At 41.3% G+C, this 27,557-nt stretch overlaps 3 protein-coding genes and 1 long non-coding RNA gene across 4 annotated transcripts; 1 reads left to right on the top strand and 3 right to left on the bottom strand.

The window, feature by feature from the left end:
* LOC115178528 (uncharacterized) lies at positions 1-27,557 on the top strand. Its single transcript, XR_003872644.1, has 6 exons — positions 1-224; positions 7,886-8,018; positions 8,707-8,835; positions 23,645-23,712; positions 24,563-25,603; positions 25,685-27,557. It is a non-coding gene; the product is annotated as an uncharacterized LOC115178528 (long non-coding RNA).
* Positions 3,770-7,701, bottom strand: LOC115178514 (protein rapunzel). The gene is made up of 3 exons (XM_029739738.1): positions 7,500-7,701; positions 5,510-6,006; positions 3,770-5,322 (listed from the first exon to the last, which is right to left on the bottom strand). The coding sequence occupies exons 2-3, from the start codon at positions 6,001-6,003 to the stop codon at positions 4,632-4,634; spliced, it is 1,185 nt and encodes a 394-aa protein (XP_029595598.1). The 5' UTR covers positions 6,004-6,006; positions 7,500-7,701; the 3' UTR covers positions 3,770-4,631.
* Positions 13,378-25,059, bottom strand: LOC115178522 (protein rapunzel). The gene is made up of 3 exons (XM_029739767.1): positions 24,973-25,059; positions 21,324-21,380; positions 13,378-16,849 (listed from the first exon to the last, which is right to left on the bottom strand). Exon 3 carries the CDS (start codon positions 16,753-16,755, stop codon positions 16,072-16,074), a length of 684 nt encoding a protein of 227 aa, XP_029595627.1. The 5' UTR covers positions 16,756-16,849; positions 21,324-21,380; positions 24,973-25,059; the 3' UTR covers positions 13,378-16,071.
* Positions 17,441-21,292, bottom strand: LOC115178518 (uncharacterized). The gene is made up of 2 exons (XM_029739752.1): positions 19,291-21,292; positions 17,441-18,672 (listed from the first exon to the last, which is right to left on the bottom strand). Exons 1-2 carry the CDS (start codon positions 19,474-19,476, stop codon positions 17,968-17,970), a joined length of 891 nt encoding a protein of 296 aa, XP_029595612.1. The 5' UTR covers positions 19,477-21,292; the 3' UTR covers positions 17,441-17,967.

The following is a 27,557-nucleotide window of genomic DNA, read 5'->3' as shown; positions in this document are numbered from 1 at the left end:
CCAAACAACTAATACCATTCATAGGAAGAGAGGAGTGCCACAGTGCTTAGTAGAGAGACCTCATAGGGTAACCATGAGTGTCCACCAAAGTCTGCTAAATATTTAGATACAGTTATACTTGTACCAGTGTTGTGATCCAGAATGTTATTTTGTCTTACAGACAATTTTACACCATTTAAGTTGCACACATGGAACTTGCTATGGTGTCAGTCTCAAAGGACAAGGTAAGAAATCCAAACAATTTGAAGAATATGTATTGTATTTTCTCCATGTTGAAGTTCTGTAGTGATTGGTTGTATTGTACAGTATATGTGCATGTAAGAGAGTGAGAGGTGAGTGCGTGTGGGGGTGAGTGAGAGTAAAGAGAGAGAGGAGAGAGAGAGAGAGAGAGAGAGCTAAAGAGAGAGAAAAGAGAAAAAGAGAGAACAGAGAGAGCACATGTTTTACAGAGCACACTGAATTGTTTAGATGAATATACAGATTACAACTTCAATTCACTAATGGTTTTGTGGACAGACAAATAACAGCAAGCCTGGGGGACTATTTATAGTCCTGCTACAGGGAACCACCCAGACTGAGGTTGAAGCTGGTACTTTACTCTAAATGTGACCCTTTCCCTGAAAGACTAATGTCTAATTAAAAATTCACACAGCCAGTTATGACGTGGATTGTTTAGATGGGGATTCTATGTAGATTCCAAACTATTACTTCCTGTGCGTTGACAATCATAGATCGCTGCTGTATGGTTTCCTGATTTCCCTTCCTCCATTTCCTCTTTCTCACGCTTTCGCTCACACTCCTTATACTCCCCAGGGGGAAGGCCTCTTAGCCCCCTCCCCACACACACTCCATAGCCCTTAACACCCAGCTCATACAAGGCTACAGTAGATGAATCCTCTAACTGAATTGGTTGATGTGCTGGACAGTATAAAAGAGGTACTACTCTGTGTGTAGTTTAGGGAGGAGGGTAAGTTTGGGGGAGGAGAGCAAACAAGAAATTCTGGCTCTTATCTCCTAGAGAGAGAGAGAGAGAGAGAGAGAAAGAAAGAAAGAAAGAGAGAAAGAGAGAGAGAGAGAGAGAGAGAGAGAGAGAGAGAGAGAGAGTGAGAGAGACAGCCATGACACAGACAAATCGGCTGAGATTCTTGGCTGCTGACGTGATGTGTAAACCGTTATGAGGAGAGAAATTTTGCTGGGGAAAGTCTAGTCTACAGTATACTGCACAAACGTAATGGGGCCTTGAGGGGAGAGCACTGAGGGCCTGGGGGTAGACCGGAAGTGTTGCCCAACATGAGGGAACTATTTGAGGCAAGAGCACATGGCAAAAACATGTTTGGTATTCACTGGACACACTTTCTCTATGGTATTTCACCATAAAGATGTGTTCTGTAGACATTCCATACACTATTTCATAGAGTCCCATATACCACTACTCCTAGCTGAACACCCATAAGACTACAGCCCCAACCGCAGATCCTCCAACCAGGAGAGAGACCTTTTAGAGAGTCGATCCTGAGTGCTGGGCTGGACCTGCTGCTGTGTGTCACTGAACAAATGTTTTAATGCTTTTTATCGGATTAGCCCACTTAAAGAGCAGCAGGCTGGTCGATGGTCCATTCCGACTGATGGGTAATAACATTATCCTGGGCTGGGATTGGCAGAGACAGCCAGGCAGAGCCATCCTGCCATTGATTCAGAACCCTCCAGGGCCACTCTGATGCTGCCCTCCATCAAATCACTCATTTGTTTATGAAATATTGATATTAGCTGCGATCTCTTCCTGAAGACGGGTAAACGTGGCTAGTAGGAGAAGAACATGTGTTTAAACAGGACTTTGGATCTACTAGATAGGGTTTATTAGAATGCCTAAGCAGGTTAAAATATTAAATCCAACAAACCTGTTGCTGATTGTTCATTAATGTCCCCTAACATTAGGGGGCTCAGCCATTCTGTGCAAACAACATGATGGATTTCGTGTCCTGTCTCCTCAGTGCTGATTGTCACAGAGTGGAAGTATATAGGCATAGATTCCAATGGAAATGTCAGCCGTCGCTTCTTTTCTATTTCATCCGTATCTAGGGGCGATTTGGAGATGGAAGACAGGGATCAATACTCTGACATACTCTGACATACTCTGCTTACATCAGCTACATGTGGTCCTGTTGAATTATAGGAATCTTTGAATACTTTATGAAAGTGAAAGTAAACATCAAGATGTTTTGGAAAATGTCTTCAGATTAGGATTATGTTCTAGTTTTGAAAGGTTTAACATTTTACCACATATTGCAAATAATCTGGTATGAAAAATCTAACATGGTCATGCACAATATATGGTAAAAACCCTCAAATGTTAATCCCTAACTGCTTTGAGACAGCTGCAGATTGTGGAGAATCAACATGCAAATCTGTCATTCTGAGGGAGTCTTGGAGAAGACCAATCAGAAGCCTGTTGATCTGTTTGTTGATAGCGCCCTCTGTCTTCAGAGTAGCTCCATGTCACCATACAACCTTTCTCATTCATTATGGAGAAACCCAGATAATATTTTTAACCAGATGAACAAAGTAACCTTAGCTCCTTCCCTACAAAGCAAACAGAAGCTTTGATCGTTCCATATTGTCAGTTGGAATTGACGTGCTATCACAGGGAAAGCTCTTTATGCAGGAGTAGAGCTCCATGGATCAATAGACGTTACCCAGGAAAAGCCCACAGAACCACTAATGAATACAAGAGATTCCATGGGTTTATGCTGTATGGTTTCTGCAATAAGAGCTGAACTAACCACCAACCTACAGTGATAAACAGACCATGGAGAGGGACAACAATACTCCATTCCTGTATTTAAAAAAATAAAAATGTAAACCCCACCAGCCTATGAATTGATACATTGCAATTATTTCCATACTTATATACTATACTATAGCCTACTATGGTAGGCTGATGAAGTCCAGGGATGCCCTGTTAACCCCAATTTCCCGTCCTCCTGGGAAAAAGTTGCAATGGAATTCAATTTTGTGGCATTGTTTATCCTGTTGTGATGATGCATTTCACCAGTGGTCTGCTGGACAGGTTTTATGGGGTGTTTGAAGAGAAGTGATCTTTCATGGTGAATATTTGACACACCCATCGGTCTGCAGCATTCAATCTCTTCAAACACCACCTGTTTTTCAATGGTGGTAAATGTATGATCAATGAGACCCTTTGTATGGAACTCATACCCTTGACTATGAAACTCAACCTTCAGAGAGGAGAAATGTTACTCTATTATATCACCCTAGTAAACAACAAGAAATCTCCTAACCCCTGTTTTCCTCACACATCCCATAGACACATTAAGAGAAGGTGCATGGAAGACAAGGGGATGATTAAAAAAGGTCTATTTCCTACTGCACTGTATATTACAGACTGCGCTCAATCAATTTTGACAGGCTTGATTGACAATAGTGTACCACTGAGGCTAAAACCCTGGCAGAACCATATAGCTACTCCACCGGCCAAGAAATGATGACCGTTTCCACCGCTCTCCACCTCCAACACCGATAATGTGTGATTCCATCATGCTGATCCAAGCACTTTGGAGCTCGTCTACAGGATATTAGCACAGCCAAAGGTTATTCATAGACTATCTAACCAAAGCTGTGGACAGGAAATGCTGACTTATGTGCAAATATCAATTCAATTAGTAGGGGCCCCGGTGAGTGCGGGTGCACTAGCTTGCTTTAATGGCAATAGACGTCAACATGTTTACACAAGACAGGCAAGACACACATATATACATCCAATAACGGCCGATGTGTTGCCGTTTATTGTCACAAAGTATAATGACAAATTTAGAATTCGGATGTTGTTTTTATTAGGACTGAATTAGTAGGAATTAGAAAGATTAGTCAATTAAACATCACTTCACATCCATGCTGTAACAACTGGCATGAATAATCTGTTCACAAATAGGCACAGCTAGGGAGGTAATACCATTAAAGTTCTGCTACTGCAGCATGCCTGCTATGGGTTCAGAAGCAAGGGTTTGAGTGTATTGTGAAGACAAGGCACAGTAGAGAACACTGCCAAGTTGTTTTCACGGATGGCAAAATAGCTTCCATGCTCTCTTTCACTGTAATGTAGGCCAGCCTGTGTCGTAGAGAGACAAAATGAGAGCATAGCTCAGCAGTTGCAATCTCATCAAAATCATCTCTGTGGAATTGTGGGCAGCAAGGTTATTCCTATTTGGCAGTAGGGTAAGATGCATTGAGTTAAGCTATTTAACTACGAGAGAGTATTGAGTAAAATTTGGTCATAAGCTATGGTAGGGGTTAGTCACTTATAATAAAATGCATATACAGTTCATTAAATACTCTGCAAACACTGGACTATTGTAACACTGCCTCCAATTAGCAATGCATTCAGATTTCTATACAGTGAATCTAATTGCCACCAAAGCTACTTGCAATACACAGTGCATAGTATTACGTAATGGATAGGACAAACTGCGTGTCGTATTCACAAAACCTCATCACCATTTACCATCATTTCCCACACGTCCTCTTTGAGTCGGTCAATTAAGAATTTAGAATAACCCTTCAGGTTGATTACATAATGATCCCTATTTGTCTGACTTGTTGCACCTCTATCAGCATCACTCTGAGTGTACGCACAGCGCCACGTTCTTGTGCCTCTCCCAGTAGTGACAGTCCTCAGGGAAGCTCCAGTTGGCCTCACTCTGCTTATGGTGACTGACAGCATGCACCACAAACCCTGCCAGCTGCTTCTCCAGGACCCCCACCACAGACTGGGCATCACCCTTCTTCCCCGGGCCCTCCATCAGTTGCCGGATGCAGTCGCGGGGCACCGGTTGGGGACTGGTGCTGTAGGAAACCACCAGGTTGGTATCGTTCACCTGCAGCATCTCAAACCAATTCTGACCGGCCATGTGTTGGAAGTGGTCCCCGGCACGCCAGTTCCGATAGCTGCTGCCAGAGTGGTTGACCACTCGGACCGACCAGCTCACCCAGTCGTACTTCCTGGTGAGAAATTCCTGTACTTCCTGAGCCGTGTCCTGAAGATTGCGTTCCTCTTTTTCCTGGAGAAGACGCTGGGCGTCAAGGCAGGCCTGTTCAGGGAAGGCTGCTACGCAGGCCTCGATGCATGCCTTCATCTTTAATTCCACTTCCTCGATTTTTCTGCTCCAGACGTGGATGGTTTCCTGCTCCTCATCGGGGCCCTTGGTGAGGGCACAGTGGCCCAGCAGGGCAATCAGGCCCAGGCAGAAGATCTCCTTCATCCTCACACAGAAGTCCTCCAGTATGCGCCTGTTCCTCGCCTCATACCTGAGACAGATGAAGAACCAACCACTCAGTTGTTATGAATAACAATAAAAGTAGTCATCCTATTTACCATAATCACAAGTTAACAGTTCAAATTCATGCCATAAGTGTTCTCAAACTAAAACACTCAACAAACACCATGCTCCCCAGGTGCGTAAAGGCCCATTTAGCATGGTTAAGAACACTTTACCTCTCCACCACCTCCAAGATGGACTCCCCAAAGCTGTTGGTGCCCATCAGAGCATCATACAGCACATACAGGTTCTTCTCCCCTCCGGTCTTGGAGAAGTGCTCCAGAAACAGCATCTTCTTGACCTCCTGAAACTGTGGCTTGGCCTCCAGAATGCCCATATATTTCCGGAACTGGTTCCTGATGTTCTCCTCCACCGAGAAGTACTGGGAATCCAGCCTGCCCTTCTTAATCTCACAATCAATGTCCTCCAGCTGGGTGGACAGTACGTCCAGCTTGTTCCTCACGGCCAGGAACTGCTCTTTGACATAGAAGACCTCTTTGCTCTGCACGTTGTCCAGGGCTAGTCGTAGGACAGGGGCGGCTGCCACACAGAGAGGGAATATCTCGCCTACTGCGCTGGCCAACACCTCAGCCCCTCGCTCAAAACTCTCCATCACAGCCTCGATGGCCTCTTTCTTCTGGGCCACCACCTTCTCCAGAGGACTTGCCATACTCTGGAGGGAGAATCAATAGGAAAGTTAAACTATGTGTCAATGCTTGGCATAGGTGTGCCGGTCTTCAGGAATCATGCTCAAAATCTGGAGGGAAAAGCTGCATAGTAATCTCAACTAAAGTGGTTGAATGCCCTATAATAACATTTAACATTCAAATCCTTATTGGGGCGCAGGGTGTGAGTTTTCCCTCCAGAGGAACACACTTGGACATTTACAAATAATATTGAGTACCTTGTTAGAGACCAAAACACACATTTATGGGTCACATCGTTATTCAATCTTAAAGGGGCAATCAGCAGTTCCTACATACATTTTTGGACTTATAAAGTAATGATATGTACACATTGATTCCTGAAAAAATATAACTTAGAAATGCATAATGAGCTTAGTTCAACTATCGTACTGTATCAGAACCCAAAATATAAGCTTGTTTAACTCCAATGTTTGTCAACAAAGTCAATGTAAACAAACATATATTTTTTATATTATGGATGGTCAGTCCTTACATCCATAGGACTGTTTATGATTATTTATTTTTTCGTTACAAACGTTATCGCAGTGGGGTGTTTTTTGTTATAGTTTCTACCGCTGATTGTCCCTTTAATGATTGACAGTCAGTAAAAAGAAATACATAGAATATCATAATTAAATCAATAAAGTGCTCTAGTCAGGCAGCAAGTGTAATCACTGGCCATGAATGTGACTATGCCACTATTTACAGACACGTTTTAGAGATGCTTGTATACAAGAGCTACATTTTTATATGTCTGATATTGTCAAGGTCAAAGGTAAAAATCTGTATAATATTGAATGAGATGCAACATTTGCATGTAAAACAAATGACAATCTAAAGCCAAAAGGGATGATACATTTATCATGTCATAAAATGACTGAAATAGACAGAGGTGTGAGCAGCCCTTCACTGGGTCTGTTTATGCCTCATTTGGTTTCAGAACCGACCAAACTCAAGCAATATATTTACAAAATCCCCTAGGATCCCTTGTCTGCAAACTCTAATAGGCTAAATGATTACACCACAATCCGTAGAGGACGGACCGTCATACAGACACTGCGTCATTTTCAAATACATGATGTCCAATTAACCAAGCCTAAATAAATAAACACCAGTTAAATGTGTTTTATTGGAATATCTTCGATTATGTTTTTGCCAACCGTCTGTGTTGTAATATCCAATGTTTGAGAAAAAAATATTAACAATTTATAGCACATTTTGATCCTGAGTTTAATTTACTTCTACATTTGTATTACTCCAACTGTAATTAATAACTATTGCAGTTGAGTAGGTAGAATAATATAATAATTCAGTGTTTTTATTCATGCCCATGTATGATGGAGACGCACTGTATGGGTACATTTACGCACGCATTTGGCTAAGCCCCATGAGTAACACTGGGCACACCTTGCAGTCCTGACCCCTGTCTTGTTGTTCGAGAAACCCATTCCTCTCTTACAACAGCACAGCGTTTCTTTACCTGGTAGTGGCTCGACTTGTCCTTCACGCCCGATCAGCCCCAACAGCTGCAGTTAAGATTTTCTTCTTCAGTTTTCCCACAGCTTTCTTTTCACTGTGATGTTGAGGAGAGGTCCAAAAAGAGAGCAGGATTTACCGCCACGCATTTAATATCTGCAGTTTTATACGTAGAGACAAAGAGAGAGAGGGGGGAGATAGAGAGGGGGCGAGAGAGAGAGAGAGAGAGAGAGAGAGAGAGAGAGAGAGAAGCGCACACTATGCGGTGGAATATTTTTGGATTCCCTCTCCCCTGTCTTAACCGCCAGTGCTTACATTTAGATGATTTTGGTAAGCTCTTATGAGAGAGGGAAAGATAGATGTGACTGTGACTGACTGTAATTTTCCCAGATTCTCAGGTACAGGCGTTTGGCTGAAGATCTTGGAAGAAGACTATTGCGCACTTTGCGTGAAAGAGTCAGCTCTTGAAAATGGGTGCGGGATGTGCACACATTGTCTATTCTGAAATGGTTAAAACAATTCGGTATGTACAACACTTTTGTATAAATGTGTGATAGTGTGACATGTTTTAGCCGTTAAGACATTGATCGATGGGTGAGACGTCGATACCTTTTACCCGAGCGCATCTCCCCTACAGGGAAAGCTTTTATGTACTACCTATAGCAGATAAAATATTTTCTAGCCTAATCTTTTTTGTTTAACCAACATTCTATTCAGGAGTTTTCTTATTGAAATCCAATTAATGAAGTGTTGTATACAATTTGGGAATGTTCATGACTGTTTGAAGCTTTTTGACCTTATAATCAAAATAATATTGTGCCATGTTGTGTCTAATATTGTATAGGCTTATATGACAGTTCAATTACATTGATGAAATTGGTCCATTTTACAATTTTTTACAATGAATTGAAAGAAACTCCCTAGTGTCTAAAACAATTAATTGCATCAGTTTTATTATCCCCCCCGTCCTTCTCTCTCTGTGCGCGCCATAGACTTGGTGCGCGAGCGCGCCTCGCCTACTCCCAAACCCCGCATGATCAGAAACCATTACGCAAATCATTATTTATAAATCATTATAATATGCATATAGATTTGGTTAATGCACAATTATAACTTTCTATTCATTGATATGTTATGAAACGATGACATAACACAATTGAATTTAACGGCATTTAATTGCCATTTAATAAAACATATATCCTATTTTTCAGTGTCTTGGAAGCATGCAGCGGCCTGTCTCAAACGATGACTTCTGACTGATGCATAAAGTTGTGGGAGCTGCACATATATGCCAACTGCACATGAAACAAGTGAATCCGACAAGTCATGAAGTTATGCAGGTAAGACAATATCCTATTTCTCAGACAGTTGGCCTACTTGTCTTAATACATCTCAGTTTTGGTCCACCGACTCAGGGGAGGGGAGTGTGGGGGGAAACCTGTTTTTCCGGCTGGCATGGGGACATACCACAGACGAGTAGCCTATATCTGTGTGCGCTGTCTAGATGTATCTTCTTTAACAGTGCAGTGGCCTAAAAACAAAAGCAGACTTTTAAGTAAGCCTACTCTCATAGTAACATATTTTCCCAAATGAATGTATTTTTCATTTAGACCACCATGAGGCTTATCAAAACGGCCCATAGGCCTATACATTGACTTTGTAATACAGTTTGGTATACACCAGGCCCTCTGGTGGAAATATACAGTACACTCTTAGAAAAAAGGGTTATTTGGCTGTCCGCACAGGAGAACCCTTTTGGGTTCCATGTAGAATCCTCTGTAGAAAGGGTTCTACATGAAACCCAAAAAGGTTCTACCTGGAAACAAGCATCTTCAAGCAACAGCATCACCTGGCAACAAGAAAATGACATTCACTAATACATCATAGTGATTTATTATAACAATGTTTTAACTACTTATGAGTTATGGCAGCTAATAGCAAATGTTAAAATGCACTTCATCATTAGGTATTAAATTCACTCATATGGCACCGTGTGTTGGTGCCTACAGTAGCAGTGCTACCACGTTTACTTATCAGGATTCCACGTCTATTCTGACACCTAGAGGTATGAAATTATGCTACAGCAGGGATCTCCTACCCTGTTCCTGGAGAGGAACCCTCCTGTAGGTTTTCACTCAAACCCCAGTTGTAGCTTATCAACCAGCTAATTATTAGAATCAGGTGTGCTAGATTAGGGTTGGAGTGAAAACCTGCAGGTAGGTAGCTCTCCAGGAACAGAGATGGAGAGCCATGTACTACAGCCACTACCTGATTGGCTTTTTGCAACACATGGACCCAATCCCAAAAGGACCCTATACATTTATTCTTATTTATTTTACCTTTATTTAACTAGGCAAGTCAGTTAAGAACAAATCCTTATTTTCAATGATGGCCTAGGAACATACAGTTGAAGTCGGAAGTTTACATACACTTAGGTTGGAGTCATTAAAACTCGTTTTTCAACCACTCCACAAATTTCTTGTTAGTTTTGGCAAGTCGGTTAGGACATCTACTTTGTGCATGACACAAGTGATGATTTTCCAACAATTGTTTACAGACAGATTATTTCTGTTATAATTCACTGTATCACAATTCCAGTGGGTCAGAAGTTTACATACACTAAATTGACTGTGCATTTAAACAACTTGGAAAATCCCCCAAAATTATGTCATGGCTTTAGAAGCTTCTGATAGGCTAATTGACATCATTTGAGTCAACTGGAGGTGTACCTGTGGATGTATTTCAAGGCCTACCTTCAAACTCAGTGCCTCTTTGCTTGACATCATGGGAAAATCCCAAATAAATCAGCCAAGACCTCCACAAGTCTGGTTCATCCTTGGGAGCAGTTTCCACATGCCTGAAGGTACCACATTCATCTGTACAAACAGTAGTACACAAGTCTGTCTCATAGAGATGAACGTACTTTGGTACGAAAAGTGCAAATCAATCCCAGAACAACAGCAAAGGACCTTGTGAAGATGCTGGAGGAAACAGGTACAAAGTATCTATATCCACAGTAAAACGAGTCCTATATCGACATAACCTGAAAGGCTGATCAGCAAGGAAGAAGCCACTGCTCCAAAACCGCCATAAAAAAGCCAGATTATGGTTTGCAACTGCACATGGGGACGAAGATCGTACTTTTTGGAGAAATGTCCTCTGGTCTGATGAAACAAAAATAGAATGGTTTGGCCATAATGACCATCGTTATGTTTGGAGGAAAAAGGGGGAGGCTTGCAAGCCGAAGAACACCATCCCAACCATGAAGCACGGGGGTGGCAGCATCATGTTGTGGTGGTGCTTTGCTGAAGGAGGGACTGGTGCACTTTACAAAATAGATGGCATCATGAGGGAAACTTCTGTGGATATATTGGCGCAACATCTCAAGACATCAGTCAGGAAGTTAAAGCTTGGTCGCAAATGGGTCTTCCAAATGGACAATGACCCCAAGCATCCTTCCAAAGTTGTGGCAAAATGGCTTAAGGACAACAAAGTCAAGGTATTGGAGTCGCCATCACAAAGCCCTGAAAAAGCGTGTGCGAGCAAGGAGGCCTACAAAACTGACTCAGTTACACCAGCTCTGTCAGGAGGAATGGGCCAGAATTCACCCAACTTATTGTGGGAAGCTTGTGGAAGGCTACCCGAAACGTTTGACCCAAGTTAAACAATTTTAAGGCAATGCTACCAAATACTAATTGAGTGTATGTAAACTGTTGACCCACTGGCAATGTGATGAAATAAATAAAAGATGAAATAAATCATTCTCTCTACTATTATTCTGACATTTCACATTCTTAAAATAAAGTGATGATCCTAACTGACCTAAGACAGGGCATTTTTACTAGGATTAAATGTCAGGAATTGTGAAAAACTGAGTTTAAATGTATTTGGCTAAGGTGTATGTAAACTTCCAACTTCAACTGTACATGATGCACTTGTGGAGATCTGATAACATTAAACATATGCAATCAATATGGTAATAGCTCCACCTTGCCCTCTGATAAGCTAAGTGGAAGTTTTACCATATTGCATATATACAAGTCAAATCCTCTCAGATCTCTGCAAGTGCATAGGCTCAAGGGGTCCATTTGGGATTAGGCCATGGACTCAGGGGCAGACTGGGCATAGGGCAGTTTGAGCAAATGGCAGATAAATTGTTAGTTTTTTTGTTTCACAAAATTATTATTTGGCGAATAATTTGGGTCTTGGGGAAGAAAATGGGCCAGTGTGTTAGAAATGTTAATTCCTATTTCTGGTCCCAGTCTATCCCTGCATGGACTTCTCAATTCTCAGCGCCTACCTTTTTCAATGTCCCAGATAAAGTCAGGTCCATAATTATTGGCATCCTTGAAAATGAGCAAAAAAAACTGTATAAAATAAATAATACAAATACTGAGCTACTGTGCCTACAGAAAGTCTACACTCCCTTGAACTTTTTTCCCTACAGATCTACACAATCTACTCCACATTTTCAAAGTGAAAGAAAGTTATACAAAAACATTTTGAAATAATAATAATAATACCGAAATATCATAATTGGATAATGTGTATTTTGCATTAAGATGTGTGTAATTGTCCTACAGAAAAATAAAATCCCAGGGGTTTCAAAAGACTGAGGTGAATTATTTTGATCCTAACAAACTCCCCAGTCTCTGCCGGTGACAACCATACCCATAACATGATGCTGCCACCACAATATTTTAAAATACAAAGGAATCAGCAACATTACATTCACGCCATATTACTGGCCTGTATGACAAAGGGAAAAAAAGAAGCCTGTTTTTAAAAAATCCACTCCAAATCATCCATTCTGTTTGCAACAAGGCCGTTAAGTAATACTGCAAGACAAAACAGCAAATAAATAAACTTTTTGGCCTAAATTCAAAACTACATTGTGGTGGCAGCATTACGTTATGGGTATGCTTGTCATCGGCAGGGACTGGGGAGTATGTCAGGATCAAAATAAATATTAAAGGAGCAAAGCCAAAGTAAAAAGTTAGAGAAAACCCGCCTCAGTCTTCTGAAAACCTAACCCTTGGATAGGGTTTTATTTTTCAGTGAGACAATTACACACATGTTAATGCCAAAGACACACCAGAATGGCTTTCCAAGAGATGTACCTGAGTGGTCTAGTCTCAGTCCTGACTTAAATTTGCTTGAAAATCAGAGACAATATTTGAATATTGCTGTCCATCAATGATTCCCAACCAAATGTAATGAGCTTGAGCAATTTTGATAAAAACAATGGATATATGTTGCCCTAAGAGTTGTGCAAATTTGATGGAATGTTATACCAAATGATTCACAGCTGTAATGGCCTCCAAAGGTGCTTCCACCAAGTATTAACTAAGGGGGGTGGAGACTTATCCAATTATGATTTCAGTTATTTTGTATTAGTATAGAAATATTTCTATAACCTTCTTTCACTTTGAAAATGTTGAGTAGGTTGTTTAGATCTGTAGAATTTTTTGGGGAATTTAATCCCTTTTAAGTTTACATTTTAAGGCAGCAAAATTGAAGAGGGTGTAGACTTTATATTGCATGCTCAAAAACATTTATAAATGATTTTTTATACTAATACAATTGCTCAGAGAACGAGATTTTGTTTAACAAGTCTCAAAAGATAGGGTTAAAAATGATATATTTTTGCGCCCGTTTTCAATACTCTAGCAGCCTCCCTTTGCGACGGTAACTACACTGAGCCTTTATCGAATTGTATTATTTATTGTATTGACTTTTTTTTTAATCAAGGGTGCCAAAAATCATGGACCTGACTGTATGTATTGCCCCTCATCATCATTTTGAGATAAACCAAATTAAAATGATAATACTATTGTGAATTCCTCAATATATTTTAATGCATAAAATCAAGCTAATACAAGTGATATTTAACTTTCAATCTTTATTGATAATGCTGCATAGTACAACCAGGCAACTAAAGAACAACATAACAAAAAACAGGCTATGAAGTTTAGATGAGGAGCATATATTTTCAGAAAGCCCTAAAGAGGTAAATATATTCCCATCTATTCATTTTAACAGTGCAGAATTATAACTATTTAACAGCCATACATCTCGGTTGTAACAATATGAAAGACAGGGACCGCTACCACAGAATAGCCATTCCATTGAATATAGGGTTATGAAACATAGATATGGAGAGCTCTCTTGGATCTGTGAGCATAGAAATGGCATCATTAACACTGGAAATCTGAGTAGTGGGGTTAATAGCACAGAAGAGATCAAATCAAACAGCAGTGCTTTAGAGCACAAGGACAAATGAAGTAAAGAACAGAAAACATAACTGTGAACCCTTTCTTAGGCAAGACACAGTAAGGGAACACAGAACATGGACCACAGCGTAAGAGGAGACACTGTTGGTCAGGATTCTTATCAAAATAAAAAGTACTATGGCAAAATAAGATATATAAAATCCCGAAAACATCTACAAAACATCCCCATAATGTATTTGAGTATTTTTTTTTATATATTACATTACTTTTGGTGTAAATTGCTTCAAAATATGAAAATAATATAATAGATTAAGTGAAAAGAAACGGGGTCACAGGGCAAAGATAATTCCCCAGAAATCAAATTATTTAGGGTGTGTTCGTAATTTGCGCGCTCTGGGCCTTCATATTTTTTCAGTGTTGTCAGATTCTCCGTTTGTATATTCAGAGCGTTTTGCTCTCGGAGCGTTTAGAGGGCACAATGGACGCTCTGGCCGGGGAGTAGGGTTGATCTGAGCGTTCTGACCTCACAACGGCAGTCAAGCACCTAAGCTAACTGGCTAAAGTTGGCTAGCTTGCTAGCTACTTCAAGACACAAATGAGAGAACACCTCACTCATGTTGTCTATAGAGTGTTGGTGACTAACTGTGCTGCTGGCAACAATTTAAATACGTTTTCTTTGCAGATGTTTATTGACATCGGTCATATTCAACGGGTGTTGCATGTACGAAAATGAATCTGTTATTCTGCGCTCTGACACACTCAGACGAGAGTGCTCTGAAATCGTAGTAGATGGCCAGAGTGAATTTATGAACGCACCCTTGGTAAAAACAAACAAACATTTTTGCTAATACTTAATTTATCTGAGATACAAGCGAACCCATAAGAGAGGAAGCACTTAAAGCTAATGTATACTTTGACCTTTTGTATTGTTGTGTGATTAGTTGTCACATATAGTTTAGTGTTGTCACTGCACTTGGTTGGCTCACATCACATCCACCATAATGTAGTGTGTTCATGAAAACAAACAAACACCAAACAATATGGTTGAAAAGGAAACAGTAGTGTTTTTGGACAGTATAGTAGGCCGGTTTTGGTATTAAATTAAAACAGGCTACAAGTGTTTAGTGTTAGTTACAGTATGATTATCATTCCACTGACTTCATTATCCGGGCCAAAGCGCTTTGACAGACAGTCTAGTGTTTTTGTTGAATAATTATGGAAGCAACATAATGCTAGTGTTGTGTGTCTGGGGGGTAAACTATAGGATCCCCGCCAAAAATACATTCTTAGATAACTTTGGATATTTGTTTTAAGTTAGATTTTGGTTAAGTTAGATTTTGCGGTGCATTATTTATCAATAGTTTTTTATGCTATTTCCAATTAAATGCTAAATAACAGTTCATTTAGCTGCAGATATATAGTTACAAATTACCTACAGTAATAAGTAAAGTAATAGTAATTAACCCACAGTAAAGTCAATTGTTTTTGTATTTAGGCAATTGGCCTGCTATGTTAATAGTGTCCACAGTATAGATCATGTTTTTTTTACTGAAAGTGCTAGGTTGCATCAGTGGCACTATTAGAATTGCATGGAGTATATATCTGTTCAAATAGATACCCATTATGTTGAATCTTACATTCATGCAACAGAATGAGCCTGTTCTCTGTGTCTCCCTCTAAATCACCAGCAAATACCATCAAGAGAACATATTTTTCGAAAGTGCTGAATATTGTCAGACATTAAAACCACTCCATCTTACTCTTTAGAAGATAGGAATGGCATAGTTAAATCTAATTGAGAGCCAGTCCAAATGTTGATTGTCAGACCGCTGTGTATGCAGGTTTCCATATCAACATTCACGTATATTATATAGGTCTGTTCATTGACTACTGCTGTGGATGAGGCAAATCACTAACTGTTTTCATTCAATCTACTTAACTCTAACTCATAGATACCATCAGTGAATAGCCATGTGATCATTAAAGAATAATGAATCCACATCACGAGGCTGCTGAGGGGAGGGCTCATAATAGTGGCCGGAACTGAGAATATGGAATGGCAAACACCCGGAAACTGGGTTTGATGTATTGGATACCATTCCACTAATTCTGCTCCAATCATTCCCACGAGCCCATCCTCCCCAGTTAAGGTGCCAGCAACCTCCTATGATCCACATTGATAGTCAATTAACTGGTTGAATAAATAGAGATGTTGCATACACAGCTGTCCTGGAGTAAGGAGAAAAGTGATGGGGGGGTTCCTAAGTCATAGAGGGAATGTGGAGAGAGTCCTACATATGGAGGACAAGTAGCAGCCTCTACACCTCCTTCTCCTCCTCTTCTTCACTTGCATTTCTGGAGGGCCTCCTGCATCCTCTCCTGCACGTTCTCCATCTTCTCGGTCCACTCGTCGCTGATGCCCTCCTCGTCATCTCCGATGACAGCGGCGTAACCCATGAGGGCGATCAGGCCGATGCAGAAGAGGTATGTGAGGCGCGTGCACAGGTTCTCCATGGTGCGGCGGTCGCCCTGCGAGTGCTTCAGGTACACCTCCAGGATGGGCCGGCTGAACAGCTTGGGCTTGCCCACCACACCCTCGTAGAGTGTGTGCAGGTTCTGGTCGCCTAGGTCATTGGAGTAGCTCTCCTCGAAGTCGTCCTTCTTACGCTCACAGTGCTCGGGCCGTGCCTCCACCATCTCCATGAACTTGCGGAACTGGCTGCGCAGGTTTTCCTCCACACGGCAGTACTGGCCGTCCAGCGTCTCCTTCTTGATCTGTAGCAGTGCGCCGCGGTTCTGCTGGGACAGCTGGTCCAGGGCACGGTTGACCGAGCCAAACTCGCGCTTCAGTGTCTGGATGTCCTCATCGTCCACGTGGTGCAGCACCACTCGGATTAGAGAGCCGGCCACGCCAAAAATGGGGTTGACCACAGCCGCAGCAGATGAGATGGTGGCCACACACTGCAGCACCTTCACCAGGCCCTGTTTCAGCTTGGCCCGGTCCTCCACGATCTCCATCTCCGACATGATGACAAGCAGGGGGTCACGAAACAGAAGTCAAAACCAGGTAGTGCTTGAAAGGGTTGGGGAGGATGGTAGCTTCTGATTGAGAGACAGGAGTCTAAGAGAAAGAGAGAGAGAGTAGAGCAATCTATTGACAAGTTCTTAAAAAAAGAAAAGTGAATGTTTTAAACTCTAATAGTGTTACATTTAAGACAAAAAGGTATCTATATTGTTCCACACTACACAGAGTTAATGTTACACTTTCGAAAGTGTTGGCTTTTTAACTTTTTAGCTTTTTTTAGGGGCGGCAGGTAGCCTAGTGGTTAGAGCGTTGGGCCAGTAACCGAAAGGTTGCTGGATTTAATCCCAAAGCTAACAAGGTCAGCTGTCGTTCTGCCCCTGAACAAGGCAGTTAACCCACTGTTCCCCAGTAGGCCGTAATTGTAAAAAAGAATGTGTTCTTAACCGACTTGCCTAGTTAAATTAAAATGTAAAAAAATTAACACTCACGGAGTTTCTGTAACTTTGTAAATAGTTTGAAATGAACACTGGCCAACACTGTTGAAAATCAACTTCATCAGTATGTTGTACGCTTTGCAACATTCTCTGTGTAAATGTTTTGAACCTAATAAAGTGGACTATATTTTATCACCAATGGTGCCATTTACATAACTCCATGTAAGAGCATAAACATGAATAACAATTAACAACAAGTGCAAAAAAGCATTTATTTAGAAAACGTCAAGAAGCAAAAGTACACTTAATCGAAGGAAGAAAAAACAATGATATACAAGGTTACCATAAAGTACGCATTCAGACTCATTTCTGAAAATAAACATGACAGAGTCGGCAGTGGTAAATAGAAAACATGAGGGCTGAAGTGCAACACTAATCATAGCAAAATATTATACAATCTAGATTTAATCCATTCCATTCTCCAAACAGCTTTTAACCTTACAGGGATACTTCTGGATTTTGCCAATGAGGCCCTTTATCTACTTCCCCAGAGTTAGACGACTTCCCAGATACCCATAGACTTCCAGTCATTGCGCTAATGCTAGTTAGCAGTGACTCACAAAACTACCTTAACTTCCTTCATACTGGACACAGACATAAAAAGGGAACCCATGAGTTCATCTGACTCTGGTGAAGTAGATAAAGGGCCTCATTGCCAAAATCCCAAAGTATCTCTATAACGCCCTCATATGCCCACCCGACCCTGGGAGTGGATGAGGATCAGTTCCCCTCACACTGAGCCAGCGCCTCATCCATCTTGGCCTGAATCTTCTCCACCCTGGGGGCCCATTTCTCCCTGACTTCAGCCTCATCATCCTCTGTGACCACCGTATATGCCATTAGTGTCATCAGGCCCATGCGAAAGACATTAGCCAGTTGGGAACACTTTTTCTCCATGACGTCTCGGTTTTGCTTGTAGTGCTCAAGGTACACCTCCAGCAAACCCCTTTGTTCAAAGGTTTTATTCTCATTTATGACACTGCTGTAGTATGTGTCTAGAGCAAGGGTATCCTTGTCTCTCTCATAGACTTCCTGGAAATCTTTCATGTAGCGCTCTCTTTCCTCAGGGTCGTTTTTGAACTGTGTCACCATGGTGTTGAGGGCGGTGTACTGGTGCTTGATATACTCCTCATACTTGCTGTACTTCTCATTGACCTCGTCCAGGTGAATCTGCTTCAGAATCTGCTGGTTTGTCTTGGAGATGCTTTCCAACTTGACATGGATGTGGTCCAATTGTTGGGTTTCCGGGTCTTGGGTGAGGTCTTTGGCGACCAGGTTCTTTGTCACCTTCACCACTGCAGTGACAATGTTGAAGAGTGGGTTGATGGTGGCGGCGAAGGAGGAGACTTTCTCCATGCCTTGTAGGATTAGGACCACTGTCTCCTTGTCCATGGCTGCTGCTGCACATACGACTTCACTGTCGTCCTAGAGAGAGAAGAGAGTATTTTAGTATGTACATCGCTCATGTCTGCAAGTAGTGCCAACTTTATTGCATTTGAATCATGTGGGGTGATTTGCTTTGACTTGTATTCAGAATATTCAGAAAGCAGCCTTGTGAATATTTAATAAACTTTTTAGTGTGTACGTAACATTCTGCAACTGCATCTGGAATGTAGCTGAATAATAATAGAATATTGTCATACAGCTGAAGAACAGATTACTGTCTGCTCTTTTAACATCGGCTGACTCTACAAGATTGGGACACAACATTATACCCCTTATTTTTAACAAACAGAACATTTTAAGTATTCTGCTGTAGCCAATGGCAGATGGTTGCTGTCCAGTTCTGAAACTGGAGTTTAAAATACCATATATGTCACACATTAGATGGAAATGTTAGTTAAATAAATACTCTTCTCAGAGTATTGATGAATGTACAATTTTTTATGCAATCATTGGAAGGGATTACGTCTTTTGATATCAGTGTGATCTACAACTTGCACTATTCAATCTGAAATTGTGACCAAAAAATATGTTATTGTGCTAGATAAATTCAATGTCCATTGATTTAATCTAAAATTATGACTAGTAATCGAATCTTACCTGAGTCAAGTCGGTAGCTGTTTCCGCCTTCTGGTTCTGTAGTAGTACTCTTGGTAGTTGTGGTTCTGTAGTAGTAGTGGTAGTAGTAGAAGTAATAGTTGTAGTGGTCTGGTATTGTGGCTCTGTTGTCTCTGAACTAGCAGCCTTTACATCCATCTGTGGACCTTGGCCAGTCCTCCGTGCCATGTAAGGGCAGGGTGTGGGAGTGGCTCATGCATACACAATGCTGATTGGGTTACGGGGAAAAGGCTACTCTTCAATCCACTTTTGATTGGTTCACTATCCCATGGCTGCAGTGTCGAGTGACGCCAACTTCCATGGAAATATTTCTTTAATGTGAATGGAATTAGAGGAATGAGGAGTGACAATGACAAAGTGCTAAAAGATTTTTGTAATATTTTGTGTTTGTTTTGGTTTTGTCTTCAGGTTAACATGGAAATGATCTAGAAAGTTATGACGCAACTGCACACACAAAGAGCTACTGAGATGAGGGTGTCCATGGTTGCTGTTTCAAGACAGCTTCTGATGTAGCACATGGGGATATGTAAAACTTACTCCTCAGCCTGAAGTGTCCCCACTTTGCGCCACCAAATAGCTAGCTTTTTGTGTGGCATGACTGGTAAGAGGCTTCGGGAGGGCGGTCACATGTGCTAGCAAACAAGAGATCCTGGGTTTGAGCCTCTGTGTGAGCCGAATCAGGAGGAAGTGGTACTCGCTAAGCAAGAAGCGTGACGTCCATTATACCAACACCAGTACCACAGCTGTCGTGCAACTGAGACCCATTGTCAGAAAAGGCGTGCACAGAGGTATAGCAACAGCTAAAATAAAAGTTTACGTAAAACAGAAATATAGGTAAAATTGTGAACGCTTTAATCAAAGTGGAGGTGATATGTAGGCTACATTAAGAAGTGTCAGAGCCTTTGTATCATTGTTGTGAATAAAATATCTAAGTAGAATTCTGTATCTTTAAAATTCTGTATTTGTATCTGTTGACAAGTGAGTGGAGGAATTGTAATGGCTTACGCTGAAGGGTCTGACTAGCTCCTGGTCTGTGACTCTGATGCCTGAAATAAATAACATGCACTTACAACTAATAATCACTGTACCTGAGCACAGCTTATAGTGTCCTTTCAATTTCCAGTTGATATTGGACAGCAGTGAAGGTGTTAACAGCCATCTCTGTTAGTGAAACCTAAATCAGTGTGCTGCTAACAGCTTTGCTTCCTCAACTGTCCCCGTGTCCCCTTACTGGGCTCAAACCAGTGGTGCTCTAATCGCAAACACACGTGACCGCCACACGTGACCGCCCTCCTTGACAACTTACTAACCAGTTGCTCTATAGAAAATGATCCGATAGCACCATTGGAGACATTTAAGCTAGCTGTGTGGAGTAAACTTATGGCACTTTCTTACCTCCATTACATTAGCATAGCAGCCCTCCTTTTCAGTATTTCGGCACAAGGCCGATGTGAATGTGCCTTTCTGGAGGGGACTGATAGCTCCAGTGAGGAAGTCATACATTTTGAGTGGTAGTTAGAAGCAATGTGCGCTAACAGCCACTGGGCGGGACACAGTCATACAGAGAAGCAGAGACGACAGACTCTGAGCTCAATCTTGGTGGAAGAGAAACCTGTTGTGGGGCAGCACGGTTGACTTAAACTGTAGTGTACTACGTCAAAGACACTATATGATGCAACTGCACACAAAAAGCTACTGGGATGAAGGTGTTCACAGCTGCCCTCAACCGTACCACAGCTATCGAGCAACTGACACCCAGAGTTGTAGCAACAAACAAAATAATGTTATACACATTGCAGTAAGTTTCCATAAAACACCCTTATTATTTGACAGAAATGTAGGTAAAATAGTGAAAGCGTGATCAAAGTGGAGTATATAGGCTATATTAAGAAGTGTCAGACAGAGCCTTTGTATTATCCATGTGAGTAAAATATCTAAGTAAAATGATCTGAGTAAAATTTGTAAAGAAGTATTTGTAGCCGTTGACAAGTGAGTGGAGGAATGTAATTGCTTACGTTGGAGGGTTTGACAAGCTCCTGGACTGCGACTTCGGGCTCTGATCGATGTGACGCCTAAAGAAAAGACAACATCCATCAAGATTTGGGGAAAATATGACTGCATCTGTGCACAGCCAATAGTGTTCTTTCAATTTCTAGATGAGATTAGACAGCATTTCTCTCTACAGCCTTTCATGCAGTTTTTAAAAGGGGATCACATTGCCTACTATACAAAGACATTGCATTTGTCAGTGAAGGAGTTAACAGCTATCTCTGTTAGCATAGCAGCCCTCCGTTCAACACTTCAGCACCACGCTGCTTTGAATGTGTCTCTATGGAAAAGACTGATCGTGCCAGTGTAGCCGCGATATCAGCGCTAGCAGGCGAAATGTGGAAGTCGTGCCCCTCAACTGGTGGTCAGAAGCAATGGAAGCTAACAGACACTGGCCAGGACTGAGTCGTACAGAGAAGCAGAGACGACAACAGACTGAGCTTGGTGGAAGAGAAACCTGTACTATGGCAACACAGTTGCTTAAACTGTTGTGTACTACATCAAAGCCACTACTTTACATTAAGTGAAATAATTTCACGGTGCTAATTTAACCTGCACGAGTTGAATTAGAGTGATGGACATTTTCAAAGATCGGCAGTGGTTGCTAAAGGTGTACCTAGATCACTGCGACCGAAACCGAGGTGGCTTAAAGGCAAAATGCTGGGTCATCTCTTCCACATGTTTGAAATACAAATACAAAATATGTTGTTGTTTTTTTAGCTGTGTTTGTCTTCAGGTGTGGGTTTACATGGACATGATCTTGAAAGGTATTATGATGCCACATGATGCACACAAAGACCTACTGAGATGAGGGTGCTCATGGTTGCGTTTCTGTTTTACAGCTGCTAACAGTCACACAGCTGTCGTGCAACTGACTCCCATTGTCAGCTGTTTCTAAAAAGTGCACAGAAGAGATGTAGCCAAAATAATATATGGGGGGGGGGGCTACTCTTCAATCCACTTTTTGTTGGCTCACATGGCTACTGCTGCAGTAGAACATACAGTAGCTACAAACCAAAACAGAAGTCTAAAATCTGGAGTCTAAGTCTAACAGTCTAAAATCTGGAGTAGCAGTGGCATTTGGCAGTGAAGGAGTTAACAACTTTCTCTTTAAGCATAGCAGCCCTCTGTTCAGCACTTCAGCACCAGGCCGATTTGAATGTGCCTCTATGGAAAGACTGATAGCTCCAGTGTCGCTGCGATAGCAACGCTAGCAGGCTAAATGAGGAAATCATGCCCTTCGAGTGGTAGTTAGAAGCAATGTGCGCTGACAGCCACTGGGTGGGACACTGAGTCATACAGAGAAGCAGAGACACTGAGTCATACAGAGAAGCAGAGACGACAGACAGCTCAATCTTGGTGGAAGAGAAACCTGTTGTAGGGCAGCACGGTTGACATAACCATAGTACTACATCAAAGACACTACTGTACATGAAGTGAAATCATTTCACCGTGTTCTAGTGGAGGAATTCAGAGGCTAATTTAACTTATATGAGTTGAGAATTAATGTCTGAGAAGTGATTTCTCATTCTTCACAGTGGTACTTGTGCTCATGTTCAAATGTGTTACAGAAACACGTAATTGTAGACTAAGGTGTTTTTGAAAAAGCACAGCCTTAATGGACCAAAGTCACGAGTTGAATTTGACAGATATCAGACTGAGAGCGGTGTCAAAGTGAGAGCCTGCTCATAATCTCTTTTAGTCTCTCACCTCATTGAGTGCAAATGACAGGATATGAATGCCTGCTGAGACCACAGCCACTACAAACACACACACCAGTTGTGGGATTACAACAGTGGCTAAATGTACATGGGTTCTGGCAGAGGTTCACCCACATGTACAGGCGGAGACAAGGGTTTATCAAGAGTTGCCTGTTTGTCTTTGGTCCCACTCACTCTTCTGTGCCTGAATCTACCAGAGGGGGCAGTAAATGTACATATTTTTATGGGGGAAAAAAACTCAGTCAGATTTCAGCACCAACGATATGGACTGCGTAGCAATGTCACTCCAGAGCACGTTTTAACCCTTTACATTCAGGCAAATATTAGTTTGTGGGTTTGGATAGGATGTTATTTAAATTAATATGGGGGAAAGAAGCAAATGGGGAGATAGTAGCTTAAAGAAATCTGATTAAAATGGCCAGTTTTCATGAGAATATAATCTGGCTTTCGCTTACCACATCGGTGAGACAACATATGCCACTTTCTGAGATCTGAAATATATCTATGGATACAATTTCTAATTCATTTGGGTAATTATTTCTCTTTTTGTGTCTTTCCCTTTACAGATAACACCACATCTGAGAAATAACTTGTTACCCATCACCCCCGACTCAACCCAATACGGCTTTGAAAAGTAGGTCATGAAAGGGTTAATTGTTTTCTTTAACCTGGGGGGGCATTTTTTTATTTCTAAAACTAAGAAAACAGCAAAGAATTAAGTAAATTAAGAAACATAAAGCACTACTACAGACATTTTAACATTAATACTCTGTCTATCATCATCACAGAAATGCAAGCAAGCGGCAGTGTAATTTAACCCTTTGTGCAAATGAAGCCTGTGCTTAACTGTTCCTCCCAATTTAATGCTTTATAACTGGTGGTTTCAATTCTACCCATCCCATAGTAAACTGTGTTTCTACTCAGTAGAAAAGTGTATGCATGGAAAAGTTGATGTATATGGGCTGTCAACCCAATATGTTATTTCAGGGAAACAGCTGACCAGACCCCACGCCGTTAAACTAACGTCTCCCTTTCAAGTTAACCGATCACCACTGTGCTACTGTACAGCTGAGCCTTCAGAGACTCAGGACACTGCAGCACTCCCTGTTTGAAGCAGTTAGTCTAGGCCCATGTCCTGAAACCTCAAATACCACCATTATTTCCTAAATAATTAACTTAATTCTAAGTTAAAGCTGGTAATTTGTATTCAAACAACACATTTTGCCTGAGCATGAATGCAAACAAAGCAGTTGCGATGGTGCTTCAATCAGGAAGTGGGCAGTTACTCTCACCACTCTCCCTACAGTGGAGCGGCCATCTTTACAGCTCTCTAAAAAAGCACATAGCAGAGCAAGCTAACTAAATTCTACAGGTTCTCACACACTAAAATCTTTACAAAGTTTACCATTTGCATGTTTGCTCTTTATTTTAATAATTTTCTCTCTTATTGTTCAATCATGACAGCTTCCCATCTTTCTTTACAGAGCACAGCCTGTGAGGCAGTTTGGGCACTTCCCTTTGGACAACAGCCTTGAGACCAATATAAATCTGACAATAACTGACTAATTAACACAATAGACAACAATACAGTTTCTTCCGGAGTTTTACTGACTGAGTTTTACTGACTAAATCCAACCAACATCTCCTCTGCAGTAGCATAGAGCCAGCAAGCTCCCTTCCCTTCCCAGCTATGGCTCCCCCTAGCCGTGCTTCCATATTTCCTTGTTTATGCACAGCATAATGGCCTGACCCTCCCTTCTTTATAGCATTATACAGACACCACCTAGCACCTGAAAACCTAAATTTTTCTGGATATATTTTGAGATTAGAGTCTCTATATACCTAATATTCATCCAATGGCACCCTAACCATCGTGGAACATAGCTTTTCTTACCTTTACAAAGTGCCTCTCTCTATACCTCTCTCTCTCCAAAGTCCCAACCTCTAGCCTCCTTCTTCTTCCCAGAAATCCCTGCAAAAGGGGCACTTCCATGTAAGTTGAATGTGTAGGGGTGCTCATTTTGGACTCAACCATTACTGTAAAATACAGAAGGCCCCAGATGCTCAGTAAGGGCCTATTTGGGTACATAGTCCCACAGGCGTCAACATGTCCTTTCAAACGGTATGCCACTGGCCCTATAGTAAATAACCCTCCCCTAACTCCCTCTGTCCTCCCCCCCAATGGCTTTCACATCATATGGCCCATCCACCAGTCATACAGCCAATACTGAGAAGCAATTGTCACTTGCTGCACAAATGAGCTCTCAGAGAGTTTCTACTGGGTTTTTGTGGACTCACCAAGCCTTGGGGCCTCTTAGAGTGGCCCAAAATCATTGCTGGGGTATATTTTGGACACACAGAGACCCCTTTTTATTGAAACAAACCATTTGAATGCAGAGGAAAATATTCTGGTGTGAATATGATGCAATCAAGCAAAAAGAGAGCACTGTCTCCAAGTGTCCCTCTCCAAAAGTGCAGAGATGTATCCACCGGGACAAGGAGCTTTCCACTCACACAATGAGAAGGTAATTAAGCTCCTGAAGTTTAAAATTACATTTTTAAGAATGTTTTTCTTCATATATTACTAAACAAATCATAATTTTAAGGGGTGGCGGATGACAAATGACATTTTGGGGTCCGCGCTTTGAAAGCCCAACAGGTAAGCTCACTAATTGACAGGACACATTGCAGTGCATAAGGTAAGGACTTCATTCTTGTTCAAAACTATATGTATATAGTTAAATAAAATATTTATTTAAAATATTTTAAGATGTCATATATCAATGGTGTATTGTCTCAAACTGAAATGATACATATTTACCATATAGTCTACAATATACACCTACCACTTTATTATAATATTTTATTCAGCACTAGCCTATACTAGCCTACAGTTGAGAGCATGGTCCTGAAACAAGATAACATGCTAATGTTTTTAAAATAAGCTTATCAGAAAACGAACAAAACATAGCCTAGCAGTTTAAGACTTGACTGAGGGCCAAATTTGATATAGCCTACCTGAATAAGCAGCTATATTTCAGGATCTGACAGTAGGCATCATCAAGACATGAAATGAGTATGCTTTTAAAATTTCCAGTGTTTTCAAACCAAACACTAAAACCTCGTCTTATTTCACAGTATTTCCAAAGTAGAACTGGTGTGAAAAACAAATGTCAGTATTTGGTTTCCTGCGAGTCCAGACTTGAGATGATCTTTGTCCTAAAACAATAAGCCCCCAAGCCAGTCGTCAACTGCCCAAAGCAACAGCAGATCAATCCAACCCTTCAGTATCAAAATAGAGCGTAAAACGTGGTCTTCGTTTTAAAACCTTGAATAACAAACGCCTAAACAGCTGCCCAGAACGAATCTCGGCACTACAGCACAGATATGCTATTTAAAATGAATCATGTATTCGTAAACAATGTTCAATTATATTTAATAGAATAAAAATGAGACACTAGGTACATTCAGAATACGGAGACAGGCTTCAGCGCAAGACTGGGGATGTCAGCTGCTGGCGCGCGCCTGTCGCGTTTGTTCACGAGAACAGCCGCAGCTCTGACTAGAATAGAGCACATTTGTGAGCAGAATGAGCACCGATAACAGAAATTAACTGGTCATTTATCTGAACAGTAGCCAATAGCCATGGTGGTAGTAAGCTTTATATTTTAGTTGTCAGTCGGCGGTTTGAATGCGTAAATATTTACACGTAGGCCTACACAAACCTGGACGTTGCGAAAGATAGACGCCCTTGTTGATGGGGGTTTGTTTGCAGACAGGCAGACCATTGCATGGGCTACAAGGGAAACGCTAACCAAAATACCGGTGCATACTATTCGACAAATTAGGCCTCTTATAAGAGCATATGATTTGAGCATTTTACATTTTAAACCATTCCTTCTAGCTACCTAAAGTTGAATTATACATAAGGGATTAATGCAAGGCTAAATTTCGCATTTCACTACAAGTCCTAACACATATCAATAAAATCAATCAATATCTGCAGTGTAACAGTATCGCATTCCCATAATGATATGAGGCAGTGCAGAGCAGGCTATGTGGCTACGCAATATTCTGTGTGCGTAAAACACGCGCCAACGTCACTACGCTTCTACATTGGAACAGAGCATATAGATGAAATACAGTAATACAGTAATGAATGAATGCCTTCACTTTTGTTTCATTAATGTTCTTTATAATGTTGTAATTTTTGAATATCTGTACTATTTATCAGGAGCGTCATATACTCTGAGGGGGCACAAAGTATGTGAGGATGGCTTGGGGGTGGTCAGGAGGGGGGCTTGGCTCCTGTTCATTAGTTGGACAATTTAGCATTTTTCAAACACATTAAACGTATTTGTCTTGCCCTCTAAAGCCACAATCATTGTGCTTAATTCTATGTCAAACACTTTTGTTTTTCTGCATATCTAAGCATACCTTTTGAGCTGTCTGTATCCTCCTGATTAGTGGTTATTCTTT

Source organism: Salmo trutta, chromosome 3, assembly GCF_901001165.1.
Source record: "Salmo trutta chromosome 3, fSalTru1.1, whole genome shotgun sequence".
NCBI classification, from domain to species: Eukaryota; Metazoa; Chordata; class Actinopteri; order Salmoniformes; family Salmonidae; genus Salmo; species Salmo trutta.
Note: the sequence above shows the minus strand (reverse complement) of the source record. Positions and strands in the feature narration are given on the sequence as shown.